We start from the raw sequence: 27,809 nt of genomic DNA on the forward strand, positions 1-27,809 counted from the left end.
GGATGTCCAAAATCTGGGGGGGGGGGGGGTCTGATATGACACTGCCAACAGCTGTTGATAGATGATCCTGTAGAATAGATTTCGAACCTTCTAAAGGCACTAAAGACCTAAAGACTAAACTGGGATTACTCAAGGTGTGTCAAGGTGGAGCTGTGCCATGATCAGTCTACCATCCAACTATTATAGATAAGTTGTATACCCAGAGATCAAATGCTGTGTCATCAAATACCGGGAAAGGTTTTCTTTATATTAAATCATAGGTCAATGAATAAACCCTAAGGACAGTGGGAACATACGAAATTCCCAGGTGGACAGGAATTTTGGCAAGAAGATCTCTGGAAAGAAAACGAAGTAAGGAAAAATTTCTCTTGGGAGAAGTTCCTACCTTTTTGAAATTCTAAAATAAAATAAAAAATAAATCCATATATTGCATATGGACTGCACCAAAGTGCAGCGGGAGATTGACCCACTCGAACGTTAACAGCAGAAAATGTAGGTCAAAGCAAAAATGCGTAAAAGGCCACTTTTATTAGTTAGTACAAATATTAAGATCAAATAGGAACAAGGGCTAAACAGACCCATAGGCAATTTACATAATAACATATAGGTCATGGCAAAGGAATGCATAAGACTTGATCCAAATGTTTATACAAGTATTTAAAATAAAGTGCACCCTGGGTACTGCCAAAGAGGAACTATGGTCAGTCCACGTGAGTTGCTGGATTCTTTCCCAACTGTATTTCTTCAGGGGAGGTTTGAGTACTAGTGTACAAGATGTGCAATGTTATGTCAAGTATTGACCTGCATGTTGAGCTGTTGGTACTTGCACAAGTCAGAAAAAACATGGACAAAATCATCCTGGATTATGGATACATAAGCAACCAACGCAGGATACGTAGGGAGAGGTAATATCTAAAATAAATATAGTAGAGACGTGGCCTGGCAGATGAAGGAGTAAGAAGTGTTTCTTCTGAGCTCCTGATCCAGCGGCACCCAAGGCACAGACTGAGCCTAATGAACAGGAGAGGCTCTAGCACAGCTTTCCGCCCCACCAGAGCACAAAAAAAGTAAGAAATCGGCAAATTCCTGCAGAAAATCAGCCTGGATGGCAAGGCAGCCCCTGCTTCCAAGATGGTGGCGACACGTGCAGCCACAGCACAGGCTGCTTTTCAGGTACTCCCCCATAGACTTAATTTCTCAAAGGGCTCAGAACATGGCTCCTAAAACACTGATAGACCCTCACCTCCCTCTTGCAGCTCCAGGGATGTATGGGACATGGAGGCCTATATCAAAGCACTCCCCACAAAAAATGACATTGAATCATTACATAAGCAGAGTGGAAAGATCATACAAGCAGGAGCCGACTGATCTGTGCAGAAACATTGGCGACTGCATAGAGGATATAGAACACACTGTCTAGAGCTCCGTTGCATAACTCACAGAGCATGAGGAGATCCTCCAGGAGCACACTGTGCAAATACAGCCATTGTTCTATGGTCAAGAGAACAGAAGCAGGCATAATAAATTAATCTGTGGTCTCCCAGAAACTATCGAACCAAAGGACTTACACACTGTATTTAATAAAATCATGGCTGAAACCAAAGACAAACCGGTCAAAATTGATCGTGTTCACAGATCATTAGGTCCCCTCAATCTAAACCTGGCATATCCGAGGGATGTCAGTTGCAGGATCCACTGCTTTAATCAATTCAATAGCAGGCTATAGTCATATGACGTCCACAGCTGGGATCTCCCATCCTGGGTGGGTATTATATGATGTCCTCGGTATCTTGCCGATCCTGCGGGCCTCCGAGGGCCCGCAGAGTGGTGATCGTGGATCAGGTGTGTCCCTCGGACACAGCCCATCCCAGATAGGGGTAAAGCTCCAATAAAAAATATGTCTCTTTACCACGGGACTGGCTGTATCCAATCACACACGGTCACTGCACTGGACCCAGATGGCAACTGTTCATGTTTTAAACGATTATGTTCAATCTTATTTTACCTCATTATGAATTGTTATCTGCTCTCATATGAGTGGATGAGAGGGACCCTCCTGATGGGGTCCTCCACCCTAGTCCACCCGGGACACCCCCTTGGTGACTCTTTGGGGGCGACGGGGGGGTCTCCATAGAAATCTATGTTGACGTATATGTTTTGTTTCATCTGTTTACATTACCCTTATGCTGGAGCAGGGAGCAGGGAGCAGGGAGCAGGGAGCAGGGAGCAGGGAGCAGGGAGCAGGGAGCAGGGAGCCCCCCCCCTCCCCCCCTCTGCTTGTGCCTCCATGTTACCCACAGGAACCACAGGGTCTTTATTGATTCTGCTCTGAATGTTAGATTTAGTTAATGCCTTCTCCAGAAGCCGTGGTTGTTCTCCCCCCTGTCACTGGCGGGCACTGTTCCCCCTCCTCAGAGAACAACCCTCAGACTACAGACAATCTGGATAACTCTACAATGTTTACTCATTTCCCTGTCTGATCACAAGGATAGACCCAATTACAGGTCTACACCATCAGCGCTGGAAACATAGCTCTCTCTCTCGATACACTACATTCAGCTAACGCAATATGCAATAGTCTTCTCCCTCTCATGGCCCTCCATCACACTCCCTAACCCATGGCATCCACCTTAGCCCTTCAAATTTCCTCGCTTAATTGCAGAGGATTCAACACTCCAGTGAAATGCAGACAATTACTATACTACTTCCACAGAGCCCAAACCCAAATACTATTCCTCCAAGAAACTCACTTTCGGTCAGATGTCATACCTTCTCTCCCAAATAAACACTTCACCACCTAGTATCACAGTACAAATCCAACTGCAAAATTGAAGGGTGTATCAATAGCATTTCACAACTCCTTCACCCCAGAAATACTAGACTCAGAGATTGATCCTTCAGGGCGCTATATATTTTTGAAAATGAAACATATGTAAATAATTTTTATGTTACCCAATGTTTATCTCCCTAACCAGGATCAACTATCATTTCTGTTCTCCGTGGCAGCATGCCTAGAAGCATTCGGATCCGTTAACCTGATACTGGGTGGCGATCTGAACACCCCATTGGTGCGGAGACTGGACTCCTCTACTGGTAAGTCCCACATAACACCGTCCACCTTAATCAAAATACGCTCCATACTCACCAACCTGTCCTTGGTGGATACTTGGTGCATGCTTAATCCTTCTGGTAGAGGACTACACAATTTTCTCCACGGCACACGGGTCATACAGCATTATAGATTACATCCTACTATCCCAATCACTGCTTGACTTTGACCCGGGAATGCCGTATAGGGATCAAATTTTGGTCGGACCATGCCCCGGTACACCTCACACTAGGCAGGCTACCCAAACCCCCCACATGTTGTACATGGCGCTTAAACGTCAACCTACTGCTGACCTGGCTTGCTTGATGGCGATCTATGCGTCAATTAAGGACTTTACACATATCCATGCCACAGACGAGACCTCACACATGAGCAAGTGGGAAACTGAGGGGAATAGTCCTATAGCATGGTTCTCAGTTAAAAAAAAAAAAAAAAAAAGGTACGCACTGCGGACAATAAGCGTGTGTTTGCCCTCATCGCCTCAATTGAGGGGACTCACAAATGCACTCTTGACCCTAAAACACTGGTAGAACTATCCAACGTGCGGCGGGACCTACTTCGCCTCATAACAGAACGCTCTTTTGACAAGGGAAGACACTTACATTATGCCCAGGCTAATTTGGCAAACACCTGGCACAAACCCTTCACCCCAAACAGACAGACCATCTCACATATACTGGCACACCCTAACCGTAAATTATAAGAACTCAGAAATGGTCTCAATTCCGGAGCTATTACTCCTCACTATACAACCTACCTCCCACCTCGACAACCCACACATCCCCCAGAACAGAAGACATTGACATCTTGACATACATCCTAGACACAGCCCTCGCCACAATCCCTTTGGCCATTATAGAGGATACTGAAACTCCCATCTCCACATCTGAATATTTACTTGTGATTAAAAACCTCAAAAACTGCAAGATCCCCAGACCGGACGGCTACACACCATGCTTTTATATTTGCCCAGCAACTAGCCACATTTATGGCACGAGCCTTTGAGGAAATAGCTGACTCCCACCCATTATCCTCCCATATATTATTACGGGCCCAAATAGTGGTCATCCCCAAACCAGGAAAGGACCACGCCATCTGTGGCAATTACAGACCCATCTCCTTACTTAACGTAGACCTCAAAATTGTTCTCCAATATAATTGCGAACCGTCTTGGCCCCATATTATCTGACCTAATGCACAGTGACCAGGTAGGCTGTCCCGGGCCGCAAGCTCAGACAACACCACAAAAACTCTCCATTTGATCACCTATGCACAACGTAAACACATCCCTGCATGCCTGTTATGAGATGTGGAAAAAGGAGGCGTGGCCGGCAGCCGAGGAGTATGGTCGCAGTGTAAGAGCTCCGTCCACCGCTTACACACCGGAGCTTATTTCGACGGACCTGGGGGGTCATACTCGGCGGTTTTCATATAGCTGAGGTCGGGCAACGATACCGAACATGTCCCGCAGAAGAAAGGAGGCGAAACGCTTAAGCCGAATGACGGACTTTTAATGGCATCCCCGCAGCACACAGACCCAAGATGGCGCCGGTAAGCAGAGGGCCGAGGCGCGAGGCAGACATGTGAGCAACAGCATGCCTGTAGCTTAACAAGCCCAAATCCAGGCCGATTCGCCACAGGGGGACAAGCAGATCTCTCTATCAGCTTCTTCCACATCCAGTCCCATCAAAGCCAAACAGCCTCATATGCAGGGAGAGGGAGAAGAGGGTATGAGTAATGCTTCTCTGAATGATACGAGAGAATTGCAAGATTCCATACTAGAATTCCCTACCAAGAACCAGCCAGTTATTGACACCACCCTCAAAGATATGCTGGTATTGCTCCGTAGCACACTACATGCGGACATTTTGTCCCTTACGAATCATTTCAAAGAGGAAGTCAGGGCTGTGGACAATAGAGTTACCCATATAGAACGCAAAATGAGTGAATTTGCAGGCACTATCAATGAGGTTATAGACGCTCACAACGAGAGGGTGGATGAACTGCTCAGTATGAAGGAAAAAATGGCCGACCTCGAGGACCGATCGAGGAGAAATAACATCAAAATCCGAGGTATACCTGAATCAGTGAAACCACCTGACCTGCTTCCATTTCTCCAAAAAATCTTGCAGGAGGCCTTACCAGAAGCATCGCTAACGGATCTCGCCATCGATAGGATCCATAGGCTTCCTAAGCCTAGACATATCCCAGATCATTTACCTAGAGACACGATCGCAAGGATCCATTTTTTCCAAACTAAGGAGAAATTCCTTTTCTGTATTCGCAACCCGGATACTTTGCCTCAGTCCGCACAAGCCTTGTCTTTCTTTCCAGATTTGTCGGCATTTACGATGCAAAGACGACGTAGTATGGCGAAGATAACGAAACCCCTGAGGAACCATTGAATTCCGTATAAGTGGGCCTACCCAGCTAAATTTCTAGTTTCCAAAGATGGGACAACTACTGCTATCAAGTCAGTCGAAGATGGTATCCGACTCCTGAGGGACTGGCGTATCTTGGACAAGGAGGAGAATTCGCCATCCGGGACACCATCTCCCCGTGCGGAATCCCCTGCCTGGCCGAGACGACTATCAGACTGACCACCCAGGTATTTACATTCTTAACTGCACTTAGAGCTCCGGTGCTCGGTGGACATATGTTTAGTTCTCTTTTGCCATCCGTTGTTTAAGGGTTCATTTCCCTACAGATTCGTTGCAATCTTTTTTTTATTTTTTCTATATACATTTCCAAGACCACTTCTTGGTGCACGCTTCATTGTGGACTACTGTAACTGGATCCTTCGAGACATTTCGAGTTTGAGTTTTTGTCACCATCTGGTGGTAGCCGATTTTCTTTTTCCGTATCGATAACTGTTTACCTACGTGCCTTACTTATCTTCTTTTTTGATTTTCTATTTTTTACTGTTTTTTGTGTTCACCGCAAAGTAAGTCGGTTTAGATTCATCCACGCTACTACTAGTACCGATTCAGGAACTTGACCATATTACACCCTACTGACCCTCATTATGGGCTTTAAAATTTCAACATTTAATGTTAGAGGCCTAAAAATAGTCCTCACAAAAGAAGCTTATTATGGAAGGAAGCCATGAAACTACAAAGTGACATACTGTGTCTTCAGGAAACACACTTTCTGGACTCTAAACATCCGCAGCTACATAATAGACATTTCCCAACAGTATTCTTATCCAACGCTCAGAACAAACAGAGGGGAGTGGCTATACTGCTTCGTGATACGATGCAATTTAAATGTATGCATGTTGAAAGAGACAATGCGGGCAGATATATCATTCTAATAGGAGAAATTGATAACACGGTTTATACTATAGTTAATGTATATGTACCAAATTCCAAACTGTCTTTTATGCACAGATTAGGTAAAAAGGTGGCTTCATTGCGCAGGGATTATCTTATACTCTGTGGTGACTTTAATACGATACCGAACCAAGCTCGAGATGTGTCTTCAAGACCTCACAAATCCAGGAACAGGATTACCCTTGCGCATTTTATGGCAACTCAAAGCCTGTTTGACGTGTGGAGGTGCCAACATTCCTCCGAAAGGGATTACTCTTATTATTCTAGTGTACACAATTCGTATTCTAGGATAGATTTATTTCTGGTTGACAAATTTCTACTGCAGAAAATTAGTGTGTCTTTTATACACAATATTACGTGGTCAGATCATGCCCCAGTTTCTGTAGTAGTGGAGGGGCGACCGACGGAGACTAGGGCAAACAGATGGAGAAATGATGCCTCCCTTTTCTCACATCCTAAATTTAAGCAGCAGATTACCTCGGAATTGCGGGAGTTTTTTTACGAACAATGCCCAGTCTGTGTCGGACCCCTTCACTCTATGGAACGCACACAAGGCGTTTATGAGAGGAGTGTTAATAAAACTAAGCTGTATGGCTGCTAAGCAGAGGAATCAAAAAATTGACAGTCTCCTCTCCCAGATCGAGAAATTGGAATCCCAAAGCAAAACAGGCCCCCCAACATAATATAGGATCCCAACTAGACGGTTTTAGGCATGAACTTAGACTATTGCTGATATCACAACATGAGCATGTGTTTAAGAAATGGAAAGCCCGCTTTTATCAGCAAAGGAACCGGGCAGGAAAGTTACTGGCTAGGCAAACCAAAGAAAAAAACAAACAAAAAATCCCCTTCATTTTCCATCCGATTAACTGTGCCAAATTAGCCAACCCAAAGGACATAGCCAACGCTTTTCGGGACTACTATAGCGCCCTATACAATCTGAAGGATGACAACACCATCCCGCAACCGACTACAGAATCGGTCGAACGATTCCTCGATAAGATAATGCTCCCACGAATTGATCAAGACCAACTAAGTGCTTTAAACGATCCCATAACACTGAGCGAACTTCACAAAACAATCCTAGCGTTACCTTTAAATAAATCTCCGGGTCCAGATGGTTTTTCATCTGAATACTACCGCACATTCTACCCCATTATAGGTAGGCATCTATTAAAAACGTTTGAGAAAGCTACTCTAACCTCCTCGTTCCCTCAGGAAATGTTGGCCGCCACAATAATAATACCCAAACCGGGGAAGCCGACAGAGTCTACTCAGAATTTGTCACGATCGCCCTAACGTCTCGACTAGACATAGAAACCTTACCCGCCGGAGCCTGTCGTGGAGAGTCCGTCGTTCCCCGTCAACGCGCGTCAAAGCTAACGAACGCACTCGCGTCGACACGAACGCGCGCACACGTAGGTCACGAACGGGTGCACGTCTACGTGCGAGGGCGCGCTGACCCGTCGTACGTTCGCTTGGCGCCCTGAAGCCTTCTTTAGTCATTGGCTCCCTTCCATCTGTGCTGTCCAGTCTACAGCGTGTCCGTGATCCGTGCTGCTTGTATCCAAAACCTGTTATCTGATTCCTGACATCCGGCTTGTTCCTTGACTCTGATTGACTGCTGCCTGCCTACGACCTCTGCCTGTTTGACCACGTCTTCTGCCTCATCCCTTTGTACCTTGCTGATCGTCTCCTGCTGACCCGGCCTGTATCTGATTCCGCTGTTCCTGCTACCCACCTGAGTTCCTGCTTTACGGAACATCTGCTCACAGCCAGTTCCCGCACTTGTGCCTGCCAGCGACAATCAAGCACCATCCGCTATACCAGCCTGTTACCTGTGCCCAGCTGACCTCCCAGACTAATACCGTCTACCAGGCACTTGTGCCCTCTGGACTGTTGAATACCTGTCTCCACCTTCAGGGGTTCAATAGCCAGGGGATACGAGGGGCCGCTCCCTGCACTCCAGGCTCGACCACCAGGTACGTGACAGAATTTCAGGCCTATATCCTTATTGAATGTAGACCTGAAAGTCTTTGCAAAAATTCTGGCCAATAGACTGTCCATAATCTTACCAACCCTAATTAAAAACGACCAGGTGGGCTTTATTAAGGGTCGCCAAGCCCCTGATGCGACCAGGAAAATCATCAATCTGATTCATGCAGCGGAGACTTCCAAGGACCCTTCTATGCTTCTTACTTTAGACGCGGAGAAGGCCTTCGATAGGGTCCACTGGGGCTACCTGAGTCGGGTGCTCACCAAATTTGGGGTGTAGGGGAACATATATTCCGCTATTTCGGCCCTATACACTAACTCTTCAGCGATGGTATTCACGGAAGGGATGTTCTCTGAAAGTTTCGACATCACGAATGGGACAAGGCAAGGGTGTCCGTTGTCCCCACTAATTTTTGCCCTTTTAATGGAACCCCTAGCCGAAACAATTCGTACCCACCCAGACATTTCAGGTATCCCTATTTTGAAACATTCACATTCAATAACGTTATTTGCTGATGATGTAATTTTATCCCTATCACAGCCATCCGTCTCATTGTCAGCGGTTCATGATACTTTGGAACAGTTTAATAAAATCTCTTACTACAAGGTAAATGCATCTAAATCAAATCTGTTGGCAATTAACATTAAGGGGAATACCCGAAAAGACCTAGCTGCAAGATTTCCATACCCGTGGTCGAACCAACCGATTCAATATTTAGGTATTAAGATAATGTCTCCTAGTTCTGGCCTATTTAAAGTTAATTTTTTACCTCTCCTGTCCTCTCTTCACCAAGAGTTAGACAAACTTAAGAAATTCTACCTGTCCTGGATGGGAAGACTAGCGGCATATAAAATGCTGATTCTCCCAAAACTTTTATATCTTTTTAGGGCACTACCTATTCAGATCCCCTCATCCTTTTTTACATTGGCCCAAGCTCAGCTCTCTTCATTTGTGTGGCAAGGCAGGAAACCTAGATGCTCTAACTTTATTTTATGTCGAAGAAAAGATACGGGGGGTATGGGTTTCCCGATATTGCGTGATTACTACATGGCGTGTGTGCTAGATCAAATTAAGTACTGGATTCAACCTGGAGCAGATAAACAATGGGCTGTCAGAGTGCATGGCTATTCCCCAATTCACTGTATTATACACTGTTGGCTTCCTCGTTTCCTAAAACAACTTTCACATCACAACATCCCATTATCAAGTTAGTAATAGATACCTGGAGACACTTTCTTCACAATGTATCTAGCCATCAGAACTTAACGGAGATACCTACCCCTATTTCTTCCCCGAGTACTTGTATGGCGGACATTGATTTGTCACTTTCTGAACAAAAGGGCTTGTTACTGGTCTCTGAACTATTCGAAAACGATAAGCTGATCCCTTTTGAAATCCTAGCAAGTAAATATTCTCTACCCTCCACAGCCTATTTTACATATTTACGAATTGCTTCTTTTCTGAAACATTGGGGCAATTCTGTTCTAATTCCACACCAAGCATGGTCGTTCTGGTCTGATGTGACGAAAGTCAAAGGGGGTATTTCCCTTTTCTACGATCTCTAGCAATCCAAAAGTCAATTCACGAAAAGACCTCCTCTTCAGAGATGGGAGAGAGATCTTGACACTTCGTTCTCTGGTGAGCAGTGGAAAGTAGCTATAAAGAGTAGCTGCCATTACATCAGATCCATAACACATTGGGAAACAACTCAGAAATTGCTCCTTAGGTGGTACTATACTCCTTACATCACAGCGAAATTTGCAAAAGATAACACTGATGTATGCTGGCGAGGTTCTGGGAAGGTTGGCACTTTATTGCATATGGTGTGGGAGTGCCCACGTATCAGGAGCTTTTGGAGGGAAGTCTTTACCTTAATCTCCAAAACTACTGGTATCATCAGGGAAGCAACCCCAGAATTAGCAATCCTAAACATACACAGACCAATTTCCGACATCTCTTAGATTATTGGTGGTTCAAATTCTGGCAATGGCTAGACTCCTAATAGCCAAATATTGGAAAACCCCTGATCCCCCCTAGCGTTAGTGAACTGATCAAAAAAGTAGATGAAACCTTCAAATATGAACAGATTCTTTCCACAACAGAAGGGAAATCTTCTAGCCTATATTTTCAATGGTCACCTTGGATCGATACCAGGAAAATTGTATAAGTTTTTGCCTTAATTCTATATCTCTTTCTTTTTTCTCTTTCTTTTCTTTCTTTTTTTTTTCTTTTCCTTTGAACAAAATTCTTTGGAAGAAGCTACAAAGTTATGTTAGTATATCTATAAATCTGAAAGGCTTGTATTCCTGTAGGTGCACATAGAAGAGTCTGTGATTCTTTGATCTGTATTTGAAGATGATTTTTTTGTATACTATATACATGGTTTTTATGTCACTACTAAGTGTTGATAATTGTAGTGTTTCAGCCTTTCAATAATTTTTTTTTTTTTTTTTTTTTAAATAGAGATGTGGAAAAAGCATTTGACAGGGTCAGCTGGCTGTTTCTCAAACTAACACTTCAGCAGATAGGGTTAGGTCCCAGAATCCTTGCAAAAATCCTTCTATTCCAACCCATCAGCGAAAGTTACAGCAAATGGTGAACACTCAGCGACATTCCCGATCAATAACGGAACCAGACAAGGCTGCCCACTGTTCCCCCTCCTCTTCGCCATCACCATAGAACACTTAGCCCAAGCAATACGTAGTAACGAATCCATAAATGGTATCCACACACCCTCAGCCCACTGTAAGCTTTCCCTGTACACAGAAGACTTATAGGCTACGAGAGAACAGACTGGTCAACAGCACGCTCATTTGTCCACACGTCCACAGGTGGATTCACACCACAGGACAATAGTCAATCCTCAATTGGTTATCCACAATAACCCTCAAAACGTTCTGCTCGAATCTACACTTATCAGGTCACATACACAGGACCCCAACAACCTTTGAGGAAATGTGTGGTTCCCAGACACAACCTTACTATACTTTATAAAGGTAATCCTCTCCCACATGTATAACGACCCCCCCCCCTCCCCCCCCCACCTTCACACAAATATGGTCCAGAGATCTGGATATGGCCATTTCTCCATTGGAGTGGCAGACCTCTTTCACATTCACCCAAAAATCCTAAATCACCATCTTTACGCAGGAGAAAAATTATAAGCTACTCTCCAGGTTGTATAGGGACACGGTCTCAGTTCACAGAATGTTTCCCAGTGCTTCTGATGTCTGCTGGCGCTGTCACGGAGGACAAAGAACATACCTTCATATCTGATGGGAAATGTGGTTGGATTCACCCTTTTTGGGTGGAACACCATTCTCAATGAGATTATGTTAATGGAGGAGATGTGTGCCAGAGCGGGAGATGACTGGGATAAACACAAGGTACTGTGGTATGTCTGGGTACACTACTCTGCATCGAATAGACTATTGAATAGAACTACTAAGGAATGAACAACCACCTAGAATTGACAGCTGGAACACCAGTGTAGATGGTCCAGATGTCTTGATGACCTCACACTGGTGAATGGCCTAACCATCTGGCGCGTCCATTTTGTGGAAAACTACCAGAGTCGCACTTAATGTATATCTATACACATCTCAGATATTGATTGCAAGCTCTACATTATGATACCTGCATTTTATAAATTGATTCTATGTACTGTAAATTTGGCAGGGGCTTTCAACCACCAATTTATATATCAACTGTTTTCTTCTTTATTCTGTACACCCAACTACTTTTCTTAAAAAAAACAAAAAAAAAACAAACAAACTGTTAATAAAAATATATTCAACCGTAAAGTAAATATAGTAACATGGAATGCATCATGCAGAATATGGGCAGCAAAAAGAGTTATAAAGCCATATACTAAAGATGAAGTTATAAAGTTCATAGCTACAAAGACACACAGAGCCTGGGATGGATACGAATAGCTGGGAATCGTGTATTCAAACAGACATATTCATGATTGTCTAGAGTGTAAGTGCCAATGAGCAAGGCACTTAAATCCCTATACTGTCTGGCCCCATGTAAAGCGCTTTATAATAATAATAATGGTTAGGGAAGAATGATAGCCCTACATAGATGAAGCCACATTGTATTTGCCATGTGCTGGTGGCATTGCATCCAGAGTCTCAGGGTGCTTACAAGGGAGGCTGACCAGGAAGTGGCAGGGGTTTATGTGTTTAAACCACTTAACAGAAGGCTAATCAATGCCGCGTCTGTGCTGGTTGTGGCATCAAAAAAAAACAAAAAAACGATGTGGGCGGTGGAGAAAGGCTGTTCCCTGAGGCAGGGACGTGTGGCCCCACCCAGAGGTGGCGGGGCGTCATTGCATCACTGGCGTATGATGCTGAACAGTGCTACAATGCAACAGTGAGGTTTGAGAAATAAGCCCCCGTAAGGAACTGGGGGTGCCAAACCTCCAGTCGGAATCCAGCTAGCCCCCAACACAGTAGCCCACATGGTTTACACATTGCAGCCCAACCTGTACAATGATATAAATGTAAAGAACAAAAAAGGGACAAGGGAATACACAACTATCCTACTTTCCCTTGATTTTATCCTCAAAGTATTTTCATTTAACAATTCCCACTTCCTCCAGGTACAGGGCGTAGCCATGGGGATGTGTTGCGCCCCGGCTTACGCCAATCTGTACCTGGGGGAGTGGGAATGTACACTTACCGATTAAGCCTTTTCTATGCATGCGGACCATGTACTAGCTAGGTATCGATATATAGAAGACATTTTTGTATTATGAGATAGATCGGATTTGCTCCTTAATGCACTCATTGAAAGGATCAACACCTATGAGTTCAATTTGAAGAATCATTTTTTCTTATGCATTTTTCATTTGCATACATGAACTGCTTTTCCGTACCCTTTTTTTAAATAATTTTTTGTGATTTGTGTTTTTGACTGTGTTGTTTGTTCTCCTCCTTTGTTCTTTACGTTTATAAAATTGTGCAGGTTGGCCTGATATGCATAAACCATCTCCCCTACTGACCACTGGGGGGGATTGGTGCAGGATCAGTTGCTGGGCCAAACTTTATACTACCCGACGTGTGTGCTCCAGTGTTGTCAGGTACTAGCTTGATGCTAACTGGAGGTGACTTAGCCCCTTCTCAGGGTTTGGCACCCCCTGCTCCTTACAGGGGCTTACTTCTGCCCTCACTGCTGTATCACAACAAGGCCAGGCATCAGACGCTGTGCCACCTCCAAGCCAGACCACGCATCACTAGCCTCAGGAGACCGCCCATCCACTGTCTGTCTTTCTCCTTTGCCGATACATTTGTCTGCATCTTACCTAGTGACATACAACTACTTTATTTGCATATTAGAAAGGATCTAACACACACACACACACACACACACACACACACACACACACACAGGAATACCCCACTTTTAAGTACACAATGAGCTTTATTTACTAAAGCTGGAAAGTGTAAAATCAGGCTCACATCTGCATAGAAACCAATGAGCTTCCAGGTTTTATTACCAAAGCTTAAATGAACAAGCTGGGGTTAGAAGCTCATTGGTTTCTATGCAGCAGTGAGCCTGATTTTGCACTTTCCAGTTTTAGTAAATAAACCTCATTGTGTACTTAAAAGGGTGTGGGGGTGTGTGTGTGTGTGCTATATATATATATATATATATATATATATATATATATATATATATATATATATATATATATATATATATATATATATATATAGTTCCAAAGGTTGCTGCACTTAAAAATTTGTTGCTTTATTCTAACGAATCTTTGGAAAGATTACAAAGCAAGTAGTCTTTTCAGACAAAATCGTTACAATAGAAAGATTACGTTTCAGGCGGATTTGTTTGCGCCCTTCCTTAGATCAGTCAGAACACTGAAATATGCAAATATTCACTATATATATACACACACACACACACACACACACACTTGGATCAAGTTGTGTGCATTCCTTTGCTATGACTTATATGTATGTTACTGTTGATAAAATTAAATAAGCACAAGGGCTTAATAGGCCTAATATTTCTACTAGTAAAGGTGGTGCTGTTGCCTTTTACATATTTACGCTCTTACCTACATTTTCTGCTGTTAAAATCCAAGGGCGTCAACTTCCCCTTACTTTGGTGCACTCCATATTGTTTTTCGGATGTTGGCAGTTAAATACACCTAGCTCCAAGCACCACCAATCACTTTCAAAATCATATATTGTCATGTTTTACAGGTATTTCCAATAAATTGCATATAAAAGACTACATGTGCAGGATAATATATATATTCGATAATTTTATCACAGAATAAATATTTAAAATAATTATAATTTACTTACTCTTCATCTGTCTGGACACACTTATCAAGTTCAATAACATGGATTCCAATAAACCAAACCAAATTAGAAAAGTATGGAACAGCAGTTTTATCTCTGATATAGTGCAGCATTGGTTGGTTGTTAACTGAAAATAAAGGAATAGAAAGAAAAATAAACCTAATTAAAAAGTTATCATAAAGATTTAATAGACATATGCAGTAAACTAATAAATGGCTACTCATTGATTGTGATGAAATGCATTAGATCCCTCAGTTAAGTAGAACTGATTTTTTTTTTTATTTTTTTTTTTTGTGCTTCACTAACCAACTCAGCTGCAAAAGGTTTTACCCCCTTTACGACCAGACCGTTTTTTGCTAATTCGCTGTGTGCTACTTTAACTGGTTATTGTGCAACACTGTGCCAAACCAAATTTTTTATAATTTTTTAACACAAATAGAACTTTCTATTCATGGTATTTGAATTTTTTTTTTTTTTGTTATATAAAACAAAAAAAATAGGATTCTTATAACAGCTTAACTGTAAAATCCTTTTCTTGGAGTACATCATAGGACACAGCGCCTTAAGTAATTACTTAATGGATTATGGGCTACCATCAGGTGATTGACACTGGTATACCCAATACAGGAAGTTCACTCCCTATATAACCCCTCCTCCTTCCAGGAGCACATCAGTTTTTGTAGCAAAGCAATTTACTTAAATCCCAAAAGAGGGGAGGGACCTCTGTGTCCCATTATGTACTCCAAGAAAAGGATTTTAACGGTAAGCTGTTATGAAAATCCTATTTTCTTTATCGTACATCATGGGACACAGAGCCTTAAGTAATTACTTAATGGGACGTCCCATAGCAAAGCTACTTGAGGGGAGGGAGACACAACCAGTAGGGTACACCCAGACTTTTTTTTTGAAAAATTATTTTTGTTGAGGTATTTGGAAACATATAAACATTGGCAAAGGAGTAACAATGACCGTCCGCCAGGTCTCTCCCCGACCAACATGGTCAACACTGACAACAGCTCAAATCTACCTAACATAGGCATCTGACTATGTGTGGAACCCTTACCCCACCTCCCAACAACCCCTAACTCAGTTCACCACCGACCTCAAATAGAAAATTTACCCTATACCTCTAAGGGAGTACCTAGGATTTATACAACGGCCATATTAGATTGGTTGAAGCAATTGCCAGCTATTGCACTAGTACCGACAGTCTAATTTAAAACCCAGAGAGCATAATCGCCATTATGTAGACTTCGCTCTAGCTTAACAGGAAGATATGCAAATACTTTAAAAATAGGATTTTTATAACAGCTTACCTGTAAAAGCCTTTTCTTTTGAGGTACATCACGGGACACAGACTCAGTAATTACTAGTGGGTTATAGGGTATCACTAGGTGATTGGACACTGGCACACCCTAGACAGGAAGTCCAATCCCCCATATAACCCCTCCTCCTACTGGAGGTACCTCAGTTTTGTAGCAAAGCAATATAAAAGTGTATTACAAGAGGGGAGGGCCCCCTGTGTCCTGTGATGTACCTCAAAAGAAAAGGATTTTACAGGTAAGCTGTTATAAAAATCCTATTTTCTTTCTCGTACATCACGGGACACAGAGACTCAGTAATTACTAGGGGGATGTCCCAGAGCAATGCTATCTGAGGGGAGGGGGAACCACACAACATAGGGTGTACTCAGACCTGAGGACCCTGTACCGCTGCCTGCAGCACACTACACCCAACGTCGAAGTCCTCATGCCTTCTCACATCCACCTGATAAAATTTGGTGAATGTATGGATTGATGACCAGGTTGCGGTCTTGCAGATTTGAGCCATGGAGGCCTGGTGATGCACTGCCCACGAAGCACCAATAGCCCTAGTAGAGTGCACCTCGATCTGAAAAGGCAGAATCTTTTGCTTCAAACCATAAGCTTGAACAATTACTTGTCAAATCCATTTAGCAATGGCAGATTTTGATGCTGCCTGTCCTCTTAGGACCCTCTGGCAATACGAACAAAACATCCTTTTGCGAACCTGAGCCGTCGCTTCCAGATAGGCTTTGACTGCTCTCACTACATCCAAAGAATGTAGTGACTTCTCTTCCGTAGAACAGGGATTTGGAAAAAAGGAAGGCAGAACAATATCTTGGTTTAGATGAAAACCTGAGACCATCTTCGGTAGAAAACTAGGATGATGGCGTACCACTCTATCCTTGTGCATTATCAGATACAGCTCTTTACAAGAAAGGGCCGCTAATTCGGATACTCTTCTGGCAGAAGAAATGGCCACCAGAAAAATGAATGTCCTTGTCAACTAAACTAAGGGAATCTGATGTATCGGTTCAAAATGCTGCTTTTGTAAAGCTGAGAGAACCAAATTCAAATCCCAGGGGTTCAGAGGAACCCTAACTGGAGGATTAAGGCGTGTTACTCCTTGTATAAAGCTTCGGACCAAAGAATGTGAAGCAAGTGGACGTTGAAACAGAACCGAACCGATAAGGCAGAGACTTGGCCCTTGATGGTACTCAAGGCCAGTTTCATCTCTAACCCATTTTGCAGAAATTCAAGGATTTTGCCTATGACATTTTCTGGGGTGCCAACCCCTGGATTCACACCAGAAGACATATGCTTTCCAGACGCTATGATAAATCATTCTGGAAGCTGGCTTTCTTACATCAAGGTAGATATCACAGGGCCCGAAAGCCCACGATTCTTCAGAATGTGGGTTTCAATAGCCAAACCGTTAAATTTAGCATTTGTAAGGTAGGATGGAACACCGGTCCCTGGGATAGCAGGTCTAGGTCTTTTCCTGCCTGAACCTGCAAAGCAGTCTTGGCAGTAGCAGAATAGGAGGGAACGCATAAATCAGGAGAGAACTGATGCCATGGAGTAACCAATGCATCTGTCCCGAATGCAAGAGGATCCCTCATTCTTGACACAAAGTTCTCGACCTTGTTGTTGAACCTGGACGCAAAGAGATCTACATCCGGAACCCCCCCCATCTCTGGCATATGGCCAAAAAGACATCGGATTGGAGAGAGCATTCCCCTGGCACCAATTGCTGGCGGCTCAAGTAGTCCGCCTGCCAGTTCTCTACCCCCGGAATGAAGACCTGGTTTACTTCTTCCTGAGCTGCACGATTCTCGGTGCCCCCTTGGTGATTGGTATAAGCCACTGCTGTGGCATTGTCGACTGGATCCTGACAGGGCAACCCTGCAACCCGAGTGTCCAGGCTTTTAGGGCTAGATACGCAGCATGGATCTCCAGAATGTTGATGGGTAAGGCCCTCTCGGTCCTGGACCATCTCCCTTGGACAGTCGACTGTTCCAGGACTGCCCCCCCCAACCCGAAAGACTGGCATCTGTTACCACTGTCCAGGTAACTGGTAAAAAGGATTTTCCTTTCCGCAGTTTTTCGGGTATCAACCACCAACTGAGGCTCCGACGCATTGTAGGGGACAGATGCATCGGAAAATCTAACGCCTGAACCTTCTTGTTCCAGGCCGATAGGATACTGTTTTGCAGTAACCTTGAATGAGACTGAGCGTAGGGAACTGCTTAGAATGAAGCCACCATCTACCCCAACCTCATACAAAGACTAATAGAAGCACCCTTCTTTGCCCTGACTACCTGAATCAGTTATCTTATAGCACTGATCTTTGCTTGGGGTAGGAATACCCTCTGCTGGGCTGAATCTATGACCAGACCCAAATACTCTAGCCTTCTTACTGGTTTTAAAGAAGAATTCTCTAAGTTGAGTACCCAACCTAGGTGTTCCAGGTAGTGGATTGTGGTGACCAAATTTTGGTCCAGGCGGGCTACCGACTGGTCTATCAAGAGCAAGTCCTCTAGGTATGCCATTATCGTTATACCTTGGGCCCTTAAACTGGCCAGAGGAGGGGCCAAGATCTTTGTAAACACCCGAGGTGCAGTAGCTAGCCCGAAAGGCAGAGCTACGAACTGAAAGTGGCGTTTTTCTACTTTGAAACGCAGGAGCTTTTGATGAGCAGGGAAAATCGGTACATGCAGGTATGCATCCTTGATGTCTATTGATGTCAGAAGTTCTCCTCCTTATAGGATGGAGACTACCAATCAGATCGATTCCATGCGAAAGGACTGTATCTCTAGAAATCGGTTTAGATCTTTGAGATCTAGAATAGGTCTGACATCTCCGTTTGGCTTCGGTACCGTGAAAAGGTTTGGATAAAACCCCATTCCCTGCTCCTGCATGGGAACTACCATGATAACTTTTTGCGACAATGGTCGCTCCAACAATAGAAGGAGAGACTTTTTTTCTCTGGGTACATTTGATCTGAGGAAACGAGGAGATGGGAATTCTCGAAATTCTAGTTTGTAACTTAGAGTTATTGTAGAGACCACCCATTTGTACCGAAATTCCTCCTGTCAGAGCCCTGAGAACTTTAGTAGTCTTCCCCCAGGAAGGGAGTTGACTGAGTTTTAACCTTAGAGCTTGACGGAGGAGGCCGTCGTGACTGCCTGGAGGCTGATGCCCCTGGCACTGGAGAAAGCGCCCGTCTAAAGGAGGGACGTTTACTCCTTTTCTTGACTGGTAAAAGGGTGCTTTTCCCACTAGAGATCCTTTGGATATAATTGTCCAAGTCCTCTCCAAACAGTTTTGCACCACGAAAGGGAAATCCCACCAGGAGTTTCTTACATGTAGATTCAGCTGACCAATTTTTCAGCCACAAGATTTTACACATGTGTACCAATCCATGCGTAAGGCAAGAGGTCTGAAGGATAGAATCTCTGAGAGCATCAACAGCAAAACACAGAGCCGCTGGAAGGTTAGCCAACCCCCCGGGCTTGCTGTTCAGGTAAGGCTTTAAGTACCTGTTTAGCATGGTCTCTCAAATATTGACATACTCCCAATTGCTGCCACTGCAGGTTGCGATACTGAACCTGCCAAGGAGAAACATTTTTTAATAGGAATTCCATTTTCATATCAGTTGGATCCCTAAGCATCTGAGCGTTGTCAACAGGACAAGTCAGACTTTTGTTTACGGAGGAAATGGCGGCGTCAACTGCCGGTATACCCCACATCTTAGTAAATTTTTCCTCCATAGGATAAAGTGTAGATAGCTGCCAGATAAACATTTTTTTTCCTCCTAAAAATGTTTATCTGGGTGATCCCACTCAGAATAGATAAGCTTTTCCAGCAAACCATGAACAGGAAACGCATGTGCAGTTTGAGGAGGTTTCAGTGAACCCAGAGAAGAAGTGGGTTCTTTAACTGATTCAGGTACAGATAACTTGAACTTGGAACGGACCAATCCAGCAAGAATTTGCACCAACATTTTCTCATCCTGAAAAGCTGAAGTGGGCCCTTCTCCACGAATTTCCTCAGAAGTGCAATCATCAGTTTCCTCCTGATCCTCTGAGGGGGGATTCCTCTCCTTTATCCCAGAGTTCCTCACTCTGAGGGTCCTGGGTGACAGAGGGTGGCCTAGTGCGTTTTCTTCTACTGAGCAAAGATGCGATTAAGGCCACTAATCTTTCCTCTAAACCGTTTATGGTTGAGGAAAAAACCTCCTGTGTAATGTACACAGGGGCTGAAGTGCCAAAAGCAGAGGGGGTCCTCAGAGCCTGAAGTGGACCCCTTAGAGCCCCTATTCTTCAGGATACTTGTACCTCTTTTACTGGACTTACATTTTCTCAACTCTAAAACGATGGGGCTTTGGAGAATCATTCCTCATCATCTATGCCCTCTATCCACCCCCTTGGCACAGGTGCGTCTGCAGGGATTTTACTCGGAATCTTTTCCCATTTCAAGGGGCACAAAACAAGGTTGCCCACTCTCTCCTTTACTTTTTGCCATAGCAATCGAATCCCTGGCGATTTCCATCAGAAACGACCCAAACATCCAAGGCTTTCAATGTGGCTCCCGACACCATAAATGCGCATTATACGCGGATGACATATTTGTCTCTTCCCCACTGACATCTCTCCTTAATATCTGTCGCCTCTTAGACCAATTTGGAATGATTTCGGGCCTAAAGGTCAGCTACGACAAGTCCCATGCACTTAACATCCCCGATTCCCTTCTAACCAGGCTTAGGGAGAGCTTCCGCTTCTCCTGGAATGACCATGAGATTGCGTATTTGGGGATAAAACTGACTCCCAAGATTGACATTTTTCACCATGCAAACTATCCGCCTCTTAACAAAAAACTAGAGGAAGACCTCTCTCGGTGATCTCGGCTCTCCCTTTCCTGGTTGGGCAGAATCAATAGTCAAGATGACCCTACTTCCCCAAATGTATTGCTTTAGAGCCCTCCCTATCCAGCCAGAATCAACAAATTCATATGGGGTAAGGGAGGACATACATTTTCAAAATCAGTCTCGTTTAGATCCAGGGTGGAGGGGGGGGCTAGGCCTGTCCAACCTGCTTTGGTACTTCCAAGCAGCTCATCTAGCACAGTTATCGACAATCTTTTCACGTTAGGAACAACCCGACTGGGTTCACATTGAAAGACAGGCGGTTCCCCTTCACATGCTGGACTACCTTCTCTGGAGCTCTAAGAAGCTTAGGCCTGCAATTTTATCCCCCACGCTGTCCCACTCATTCACCCTTTGGGACACACTGAAAAACAATAGCCAACTGTCCTCCCCCATGACACCTTTGAAACCCCATTTTCCAAAACCCAGAGTTCCAACCGGGCCTTGACATAAAACCCTTCAAGTGGTGGCTCGACAAAGGGCTTTACAGAATAGGACACATCCTCAGACCCCTTGGCCGATATCAAAAGCCTACTGTGTAAGTAAACTAGACATGCCGAAATCTGAACTCTTCAGATTCACCCAGATCTTGGATTTCCTACACAAACGATGTAAAACTCTTACGAATGGGCCACAAATAACTCCTTATGAACAATGGTGTGGACAGGCCGCTGAGCAGAGGGGGAGGGGGATCTCGTTGATATACAAGGCATTATCATCCAATCGGTCCAAGATGCCCTACATGTTGGCCTGGGAGGAAGACTTGTCCCAACACTGGACTATAGATACCTGGCACAGGAATTTCTCCCTCTCTTGCAAAGGTATTAACATAGGCCTCATAGAAGCCAGCATAAAAGTAATTAATAGATGGTACCTAGTTCCCTCGAAATTGGCAAACATCTTCCCAGTGGCCTCTCCTATCTGCTTCTGGGGCTGCAACCTGAAGGGTGATATGCTTTATGTCTGGTGGTCCTGCCCCAGAAAACGCAATTTTTGGCATAAAATCTTCTCATGGATACGCAAAATAACCACTTTGCCTATTCAAACGTCTCCCCTCATTGCACTCCTTACTTTCCCAGCCATGGAAGCCTCCAAGACCACGCAAGGCCTCATTTATTTTATCATCCTAGGAGCTAAGCTTACTCTGACCAAAGCCTGGAAAAAATCCTCTGTCTCAACCCTAGCTAAAAAGAAAGATCTCCTGCATAATGCACCAGGAGAAGATGGCGGGTGTGGTCTTGGACCGCTCTGAGAAATTCGTACAAACTTAGGAACCCAGGGAGACATTTGTCGGAGTCACTCTCCACTATTGACCTCAGGTACACTTACTGCTTGACCGTGCCCTCCCAGTCGACTTCCATGAGTCTCTACCTCTACCCTTCTCTCTCATCCTATCCTTCCTTTTGCTCCTTCCCCCTTGTTTTCCTCTTTTTTTTTTTATTTCCTTTTTTTTTTCCTCCTTCTCCATTTGTTTTATCTAGAAACTAGGCTTAGACACCGCAAAAAATTAACCTAGCCAAATACTAAGGTCAGATACCGCTTCCATCCTGGCTTGCGCTTTCCTATCTGATCTGGAAATCTTCCTGGTCATCCTCACGTTAGGGGACTCTCAAAGTTACACATTTTCTTGTTTTCCACTCCTTCCTTTTTTTTTTTTTTTTTACTTTTATCAGAAGTGGGGTATTGGGGCGTGAGGAACTCTGCCACAGCATGATCCCTTTCGGGGTGGCAGGGATTCTCTCCCTCTATTGCCAAGCCCCTACACTGGCCATAACTCTCGTTTGAGGGGCTGCGAGAACCCGCTTGCAGTCCTACACCACTGACCATTCTGAACATTAGGTTGGGGTAATTATATTTCACTGTATTGGCTTAATTTGTTATGCATTTGTTTCACCAGCAACTGTAACTGTCTTTTTTAGGACCGGTGGCCCCTGCTGTTTTGTTACTGATGTTTGTACTGTTATGTCTTTCTCTTCATGAAAATAAAACATTGAAAGAAAAATAGCTGTAACTATTTCTTTAGTAGTTATCACAAAATCTAGCATCGACCTTTCCACGTCAGTTAACCTCGGCAGGGCAAGATCCTCCAGAAGGGCATCCAAAGCAGCTGGGTCATAGTCTGGTATGGGGGCGTATAGGTTTTCAAAGAATTTCATAAATTCTTTCAAAATTTTGATGGGGTTGCTGACCAGTACACCACCCTTCCCTCTAATTACTGGGATATTTGTAATCTGATTATCTACTGCCACCAACCTCACTAGTAACTTCCCATTGTTGTCCCTCTCAAAGAAAAACAATTCCGTCCTGTGTTTCGCCTCTGTATGGGCCAGATCCGAAAAATGCAGGGAGAGAAGGCGGCTAGCCTCCATCAAAGACAGATAAGTGGCATCAGAGGGGCTAGCAGCATGTCTCTCCGCACATTCCTTTTCTTTATCTTGTAACCTAAGGCTTTCAACATTGTGGGCCACCCTTTCAGATTTGAAAGTGGAAATGCACTCCCCTCTCACCACCGCCATTAAACGCGTCCCACACTACCGGAGGGTCTGTTGAGACCTTGTTAGTAGACCAATATGAATCGATTGACTCCCGTAGGCAGGAAGACACCAGCTAATTTTGTAGCCAACCTGGAGAAAGCTGTCAAACCCCCCATCCCCCCCTCAGCAGAAAAGCCTAGGTTGAGGGATAAGGGGCAATGATAAGATATTCCCCCCCCCCCGCCAGGTAATCAATGTCATGCACAAATGACAATACTGCTTGGTTCCCAAAGGCCAAGTTGATCCTGGCTGATGAGCGGTGGGTCATCGAGACATGGGAGTATGCCCTGCGGGAAGGATTTTTAAATCTCCACAGCTCAGTCAGCCCAAGCACTGAGGCCCAGGAGATAACATCAGCAGAACCCACCCTCCCTGGGTTGGACGAGTCCAACGCTTCCAAGATGGCGTTGAAATCACCCATCAAAACAAGGGTAAGATGGGCGAATGGAGCCACTCTATTAAACATATAATATAGTACTTGCACATTAATAAGAGGAGGCAAGTATACATTTGCCAATAACATTTTGTGCTGATGTCTAAAAGGACCGCCACATATCTGAGAACACCAGGTGTATTGCACATGGCAAAGCCTTGTTAATAAGAATCGAGACTGCTCTGGCAAATGTGGAAAAGGTAGCGTGGTATGCCTTTTGAACCCATGGCCTACGCAAAGCCAGTACCCTACTACCATCCAGGTGTGTTTCTTGCAGGAAGGTGACATGCGGCTTGGACTGCTTGAAGAACTGAAATATTGATGTATGTTTATGCTTATTATTAAGTCCCCTCACATTCCAGGACACAATTTTAGGGTACTTGGCCATTAACTTGTATGAAGAACCATGAATACCAGGAACCTGAGTGCAGAACCCTGTATAAACTACAGGTGCTGGATGAGACCTTTGACCAGTGCCACATACAATCTGAATTATTTCCCCCTTGTAGGTATTGAACCGAGTTATAAGCTTCCCCCCCGCCATTATACCAGATTTGAACAAAACCCAAAACAAACTCAAAACCACTGGTATGTGGCTTAGTCCCTAAAAAAAAAACTCCCAAAAAAAAAAGGGAAGAACAAAAATAGACTTAGGAAGTCTGCAACCTGGTGACGAATAGATCAGCAAGTAAATAAGTGTTCACTGCTTGCCCTCATGGAGCCCCATGGGAGACGGATCAAGGAGCTTTGTACGGTTTGGTTCTGGCTGTACATCAGGGCACTGAAATGGTCTCATGAAGCCCTCCAGTGCCCCCGCCCCCCCAACCAGCAGCACCATGTGTATGAAGAAGAAAATTGTGGGCAACAGGAATAGTAGATAACACCTAGACCGGATTAGTTCCTTATGTGTTATAGGATGGAAGGAATCCAAATTGCTAATGACAGTGAAGTAAATAGGAGGTTTACTTGTAAAACATATAGGAACACAAGAACAAAACTCTATAGAGAGAACAGTACCTGTAACATTCCACAGTAGTGTATTCTGCGAGAGTCTCAGAAAGGCCTGGAACAAATTCTATCAGTTCTTGCAGCTTTAGGCATTCCTGTCTAGCCATTCACTGGCCTCCAACAGGTTGTCAAAGAATTTAACTGCACTTTTGTACTGCACCCGCAGCCTGCTAGGGGTACAGCATACTATACTGGATTTCCTTCTCCCTGATCCTCTTGCGGACATCATTGAAGGATCTTGTTTTCCATTGCGTTTCAGCTGAAAAGTCAGGAAACAACATTATCTTTGCGTTCTCATAGCGTATTTCCTGATGTTTTTTCTAGATTCCGTCAGGATCATATCTCGGTCCCGGTAGTTTAGGAATCTAACCAGGAATGGCCGCGGGAATGCACCAGGGGGCACACTCCCACAGGGACTCTGTGTGCACATTCCACCACATAGGTGGGGGTAAAATCGCCCAGATGCAGGATTTGCTTGAAAAATTGCTCAGCAAATATGGCAGTTTTTACCCCCTCAGCCCCCTCAGGCAAGCCGACCAACTGGACATTATTTCTTCTCTGCGCATCTTCGGCGTTCTTTGGATCTGTGCTGGAGGGACCTCACCAACTCTTGCAGCTCATTCAGTTGTGAGCCCTGTGAGAGTCACATCCTCCACTTCAGAAATCACATCTTGCACCGTGGTTAGTCTGCCTAGGATTTTATCGAAACCATGCCTAATGAGCATGCATTCTGTGGCCTAATGGTCAATCCTTACCATCACTGTCGCCTTGCTGGCGTCTATGGTCTCCAGGATGGGTCTTGTAATTGCGTCTGAGGCTGCCCTTTGTTCTGAGGATGCCGGTCGGGGATCCTCCGGATGGTGTCCCACTGCAGCCGCGGCCTTCTCCATCTGTCTGACTGGTCTCTTAGCGTCTTTAGAGGAACTCTGAGGAGGCAAGATGGCGGCGGTGAGTCCTTGCTCCGGGCCTCATGTAGAGCACGTCTGTCTCTGGGATTGCTGGGATGTCTGCCTTTGCTTGCGCTGGTTTTTTCGCATGTCCTGGACTTCCCGATCCCAGCCCGCTCGTGGATCAGCCCAGGTTACTGCAGAAAAGACTCAGAAAAAGGATTATTAGCAAGATAATCACGGCGCTCCAGAGGAACACTTCTTGCCTCTGTCACATCTGGCCATGCACCCCTGGGTTCACCCAGACTTGAGGACTTTTACTGCTGCCTGCAGCACACTGCACCCGAAGGCGATAGACTCATACCTCCTTACATCCACCTGATAACATTTTGTGAAAGTATGCACTGAAGACCAAGTTGAGGCCCTACAGATCTGAGCCATGGGGGCCTGATGATGCACTGCCCGAGAAGCACTGACCACCCTATTAGAGTGCGCCTTAACTTGAAAAGTGGGAATCTTAACCCTTAAATCATACATTTAAATTATCACTTGCCAAATCCACTTAGCGACAGTGGATTTAGACGCTGCCTGTCCTTTCTTAGGACCCTCTGGCAGAATAAATTAGACATCAGTCTTACGCACCTGAGCAGTTGCCTTTAAATAGATTTTCACTTCTCTCATCACATCAAGACAATGTGGTGACTTTTCTTCCCTGGAACGTGGTTTTGGAAAAAAAAACATGGCAGGACAATATCTTGGTTCAGGTGGAATCCTGAGACTCCTTTTGGTAAAAAACCCGGACGAGGGCATAACACCACCCTGTCCTCATGAAAAATCAAATACAGCCGTTTACAAGAAAGTGCAGCCAATTCCAAAACCCTCCTTGCTGAGGACATAGAAACCAAAAATACCAGTTTCTTTGTCAGGACTAAGGGAATATGCTGCATCGGTTCAAATGGCTGTTTCTGTAACACTGACAAAACTAAGTTCAAGACGCAAGGGCTTAAAGGTGATTTAACTGGTGGATTAATCCACATCACCCCTTGCATAAAACCCCGGACTAAAGAATGCGTAGCAAGCGGTCTTTGAAATAAAATTGATATGGCTAAGACTTGGCCCTTAATAGTACTCAAGATCAACTTCATCTCTATGCCTAATTGTAGAAAGGCAAGAATTCTGGGCTTAGAACATTGCACTATTTAATGTTTATGCTGAGATGTTTATGAATAATATTTTGTTTTAAATGTTATGCGCAACTCTGTCTTTAGGTTTATACATATATATATTTTTTTATTTCTCCATCAGTTTTCACAGAAAAAGAAATCAGGCTTTGTTTGAGGTAATTTCTCAAACTGATGTTATGGTAATGAATACATACCATAGGCTGTCCTCAAACAGTGGGAAGTTTTCATAGCTTCAGCAGTCCATTGTCTCTACAACTACAGTAAACAGGTATGTTTTCCGTTTGGTAAATATGGTAAAAAGCCTGACATTAAAGGGATTGTCAGACATAAGCTAGGAGGGCTCATCATGCTTCAACACCAAAAGACTCATCTGTAACTAGCCACTGAAGAAAAAGATGCTTTTGTCCGATTCTCCAGCAACTACCAACTAAGCCCTCGTTATCACTGGAGATCACAAACACAGTAACCGGAGTTAAGTAACTTTTGTGTATTTCTACTGTTACACACCATAGGCTGTCTTGCATTGTATTACTAATACTGTAATAGTTTTGTATTTACAGCAAAGTAACCTTGCTAGATAGACGCAAGCAAAACTATTGAGGGATCAGGCCACGATATATTGCACTAAAGTTCAACTGAAGCAGAACTGTTTTCTGTGGTGTGTTGTGTGGCTTGTGCTTGGTGAAAATAGGATTTTTGTACTCACCGTAAAATCCTTTTCTCTGAAGTTCATTGACGGACACACCTCATTTAAATCTTGACCATAGGG

The 27,809-nt window shown here is 44.2% G+C and overlaps 1 protein-coding gene across 13 annotated transcripts in view; it reads right to left on the reverse strand.

The window, feature by feature from the left end:
• CLEC16A (C-type lectin domain containing 16A) overlaps positions 1–27,809 on the reverse strand; it is a 1,523,862-nt gene that overhangs the window by 1,277,912 nt on the left and 218,141 nt on the right. For 12 of the 13 annotated variants that reach the window (XM_077448876.1, XM_077448874.1, XM_077448875.1 and 9 more), the window contains one exon: positions 14,770–14,893. In XM_077448876.1, coding sequence (XP_077305002.1) covers positions 14,770–14,893 — 124 coding nt within the window. Of the gene's footprint in view, positions 1–14,769; positions 14,894–25,724; positions 26,093–27,809 lie in introns of those variants that run through there. The other variant, XM_077448883.1, reaches the window with a different exon arrangement.

The sequence above is a fragment of the Lithobates pipiens genome, unplaced genomic scaffold (genome assembly GCF_037356315.1).
Source record: "Lithobates pipiens isolate NorthernLeopardFrog02 unplaced genomic scaffold, aLitPip1_a1.2 Scaffold_22, whole genome shotgun sequence".
Taxonomy (NCBI): Eukaryota; Metazoa; Chordata; class Amphibia; order Anura; family Ranidae; genus Lithobates; species Lithobates pipiens.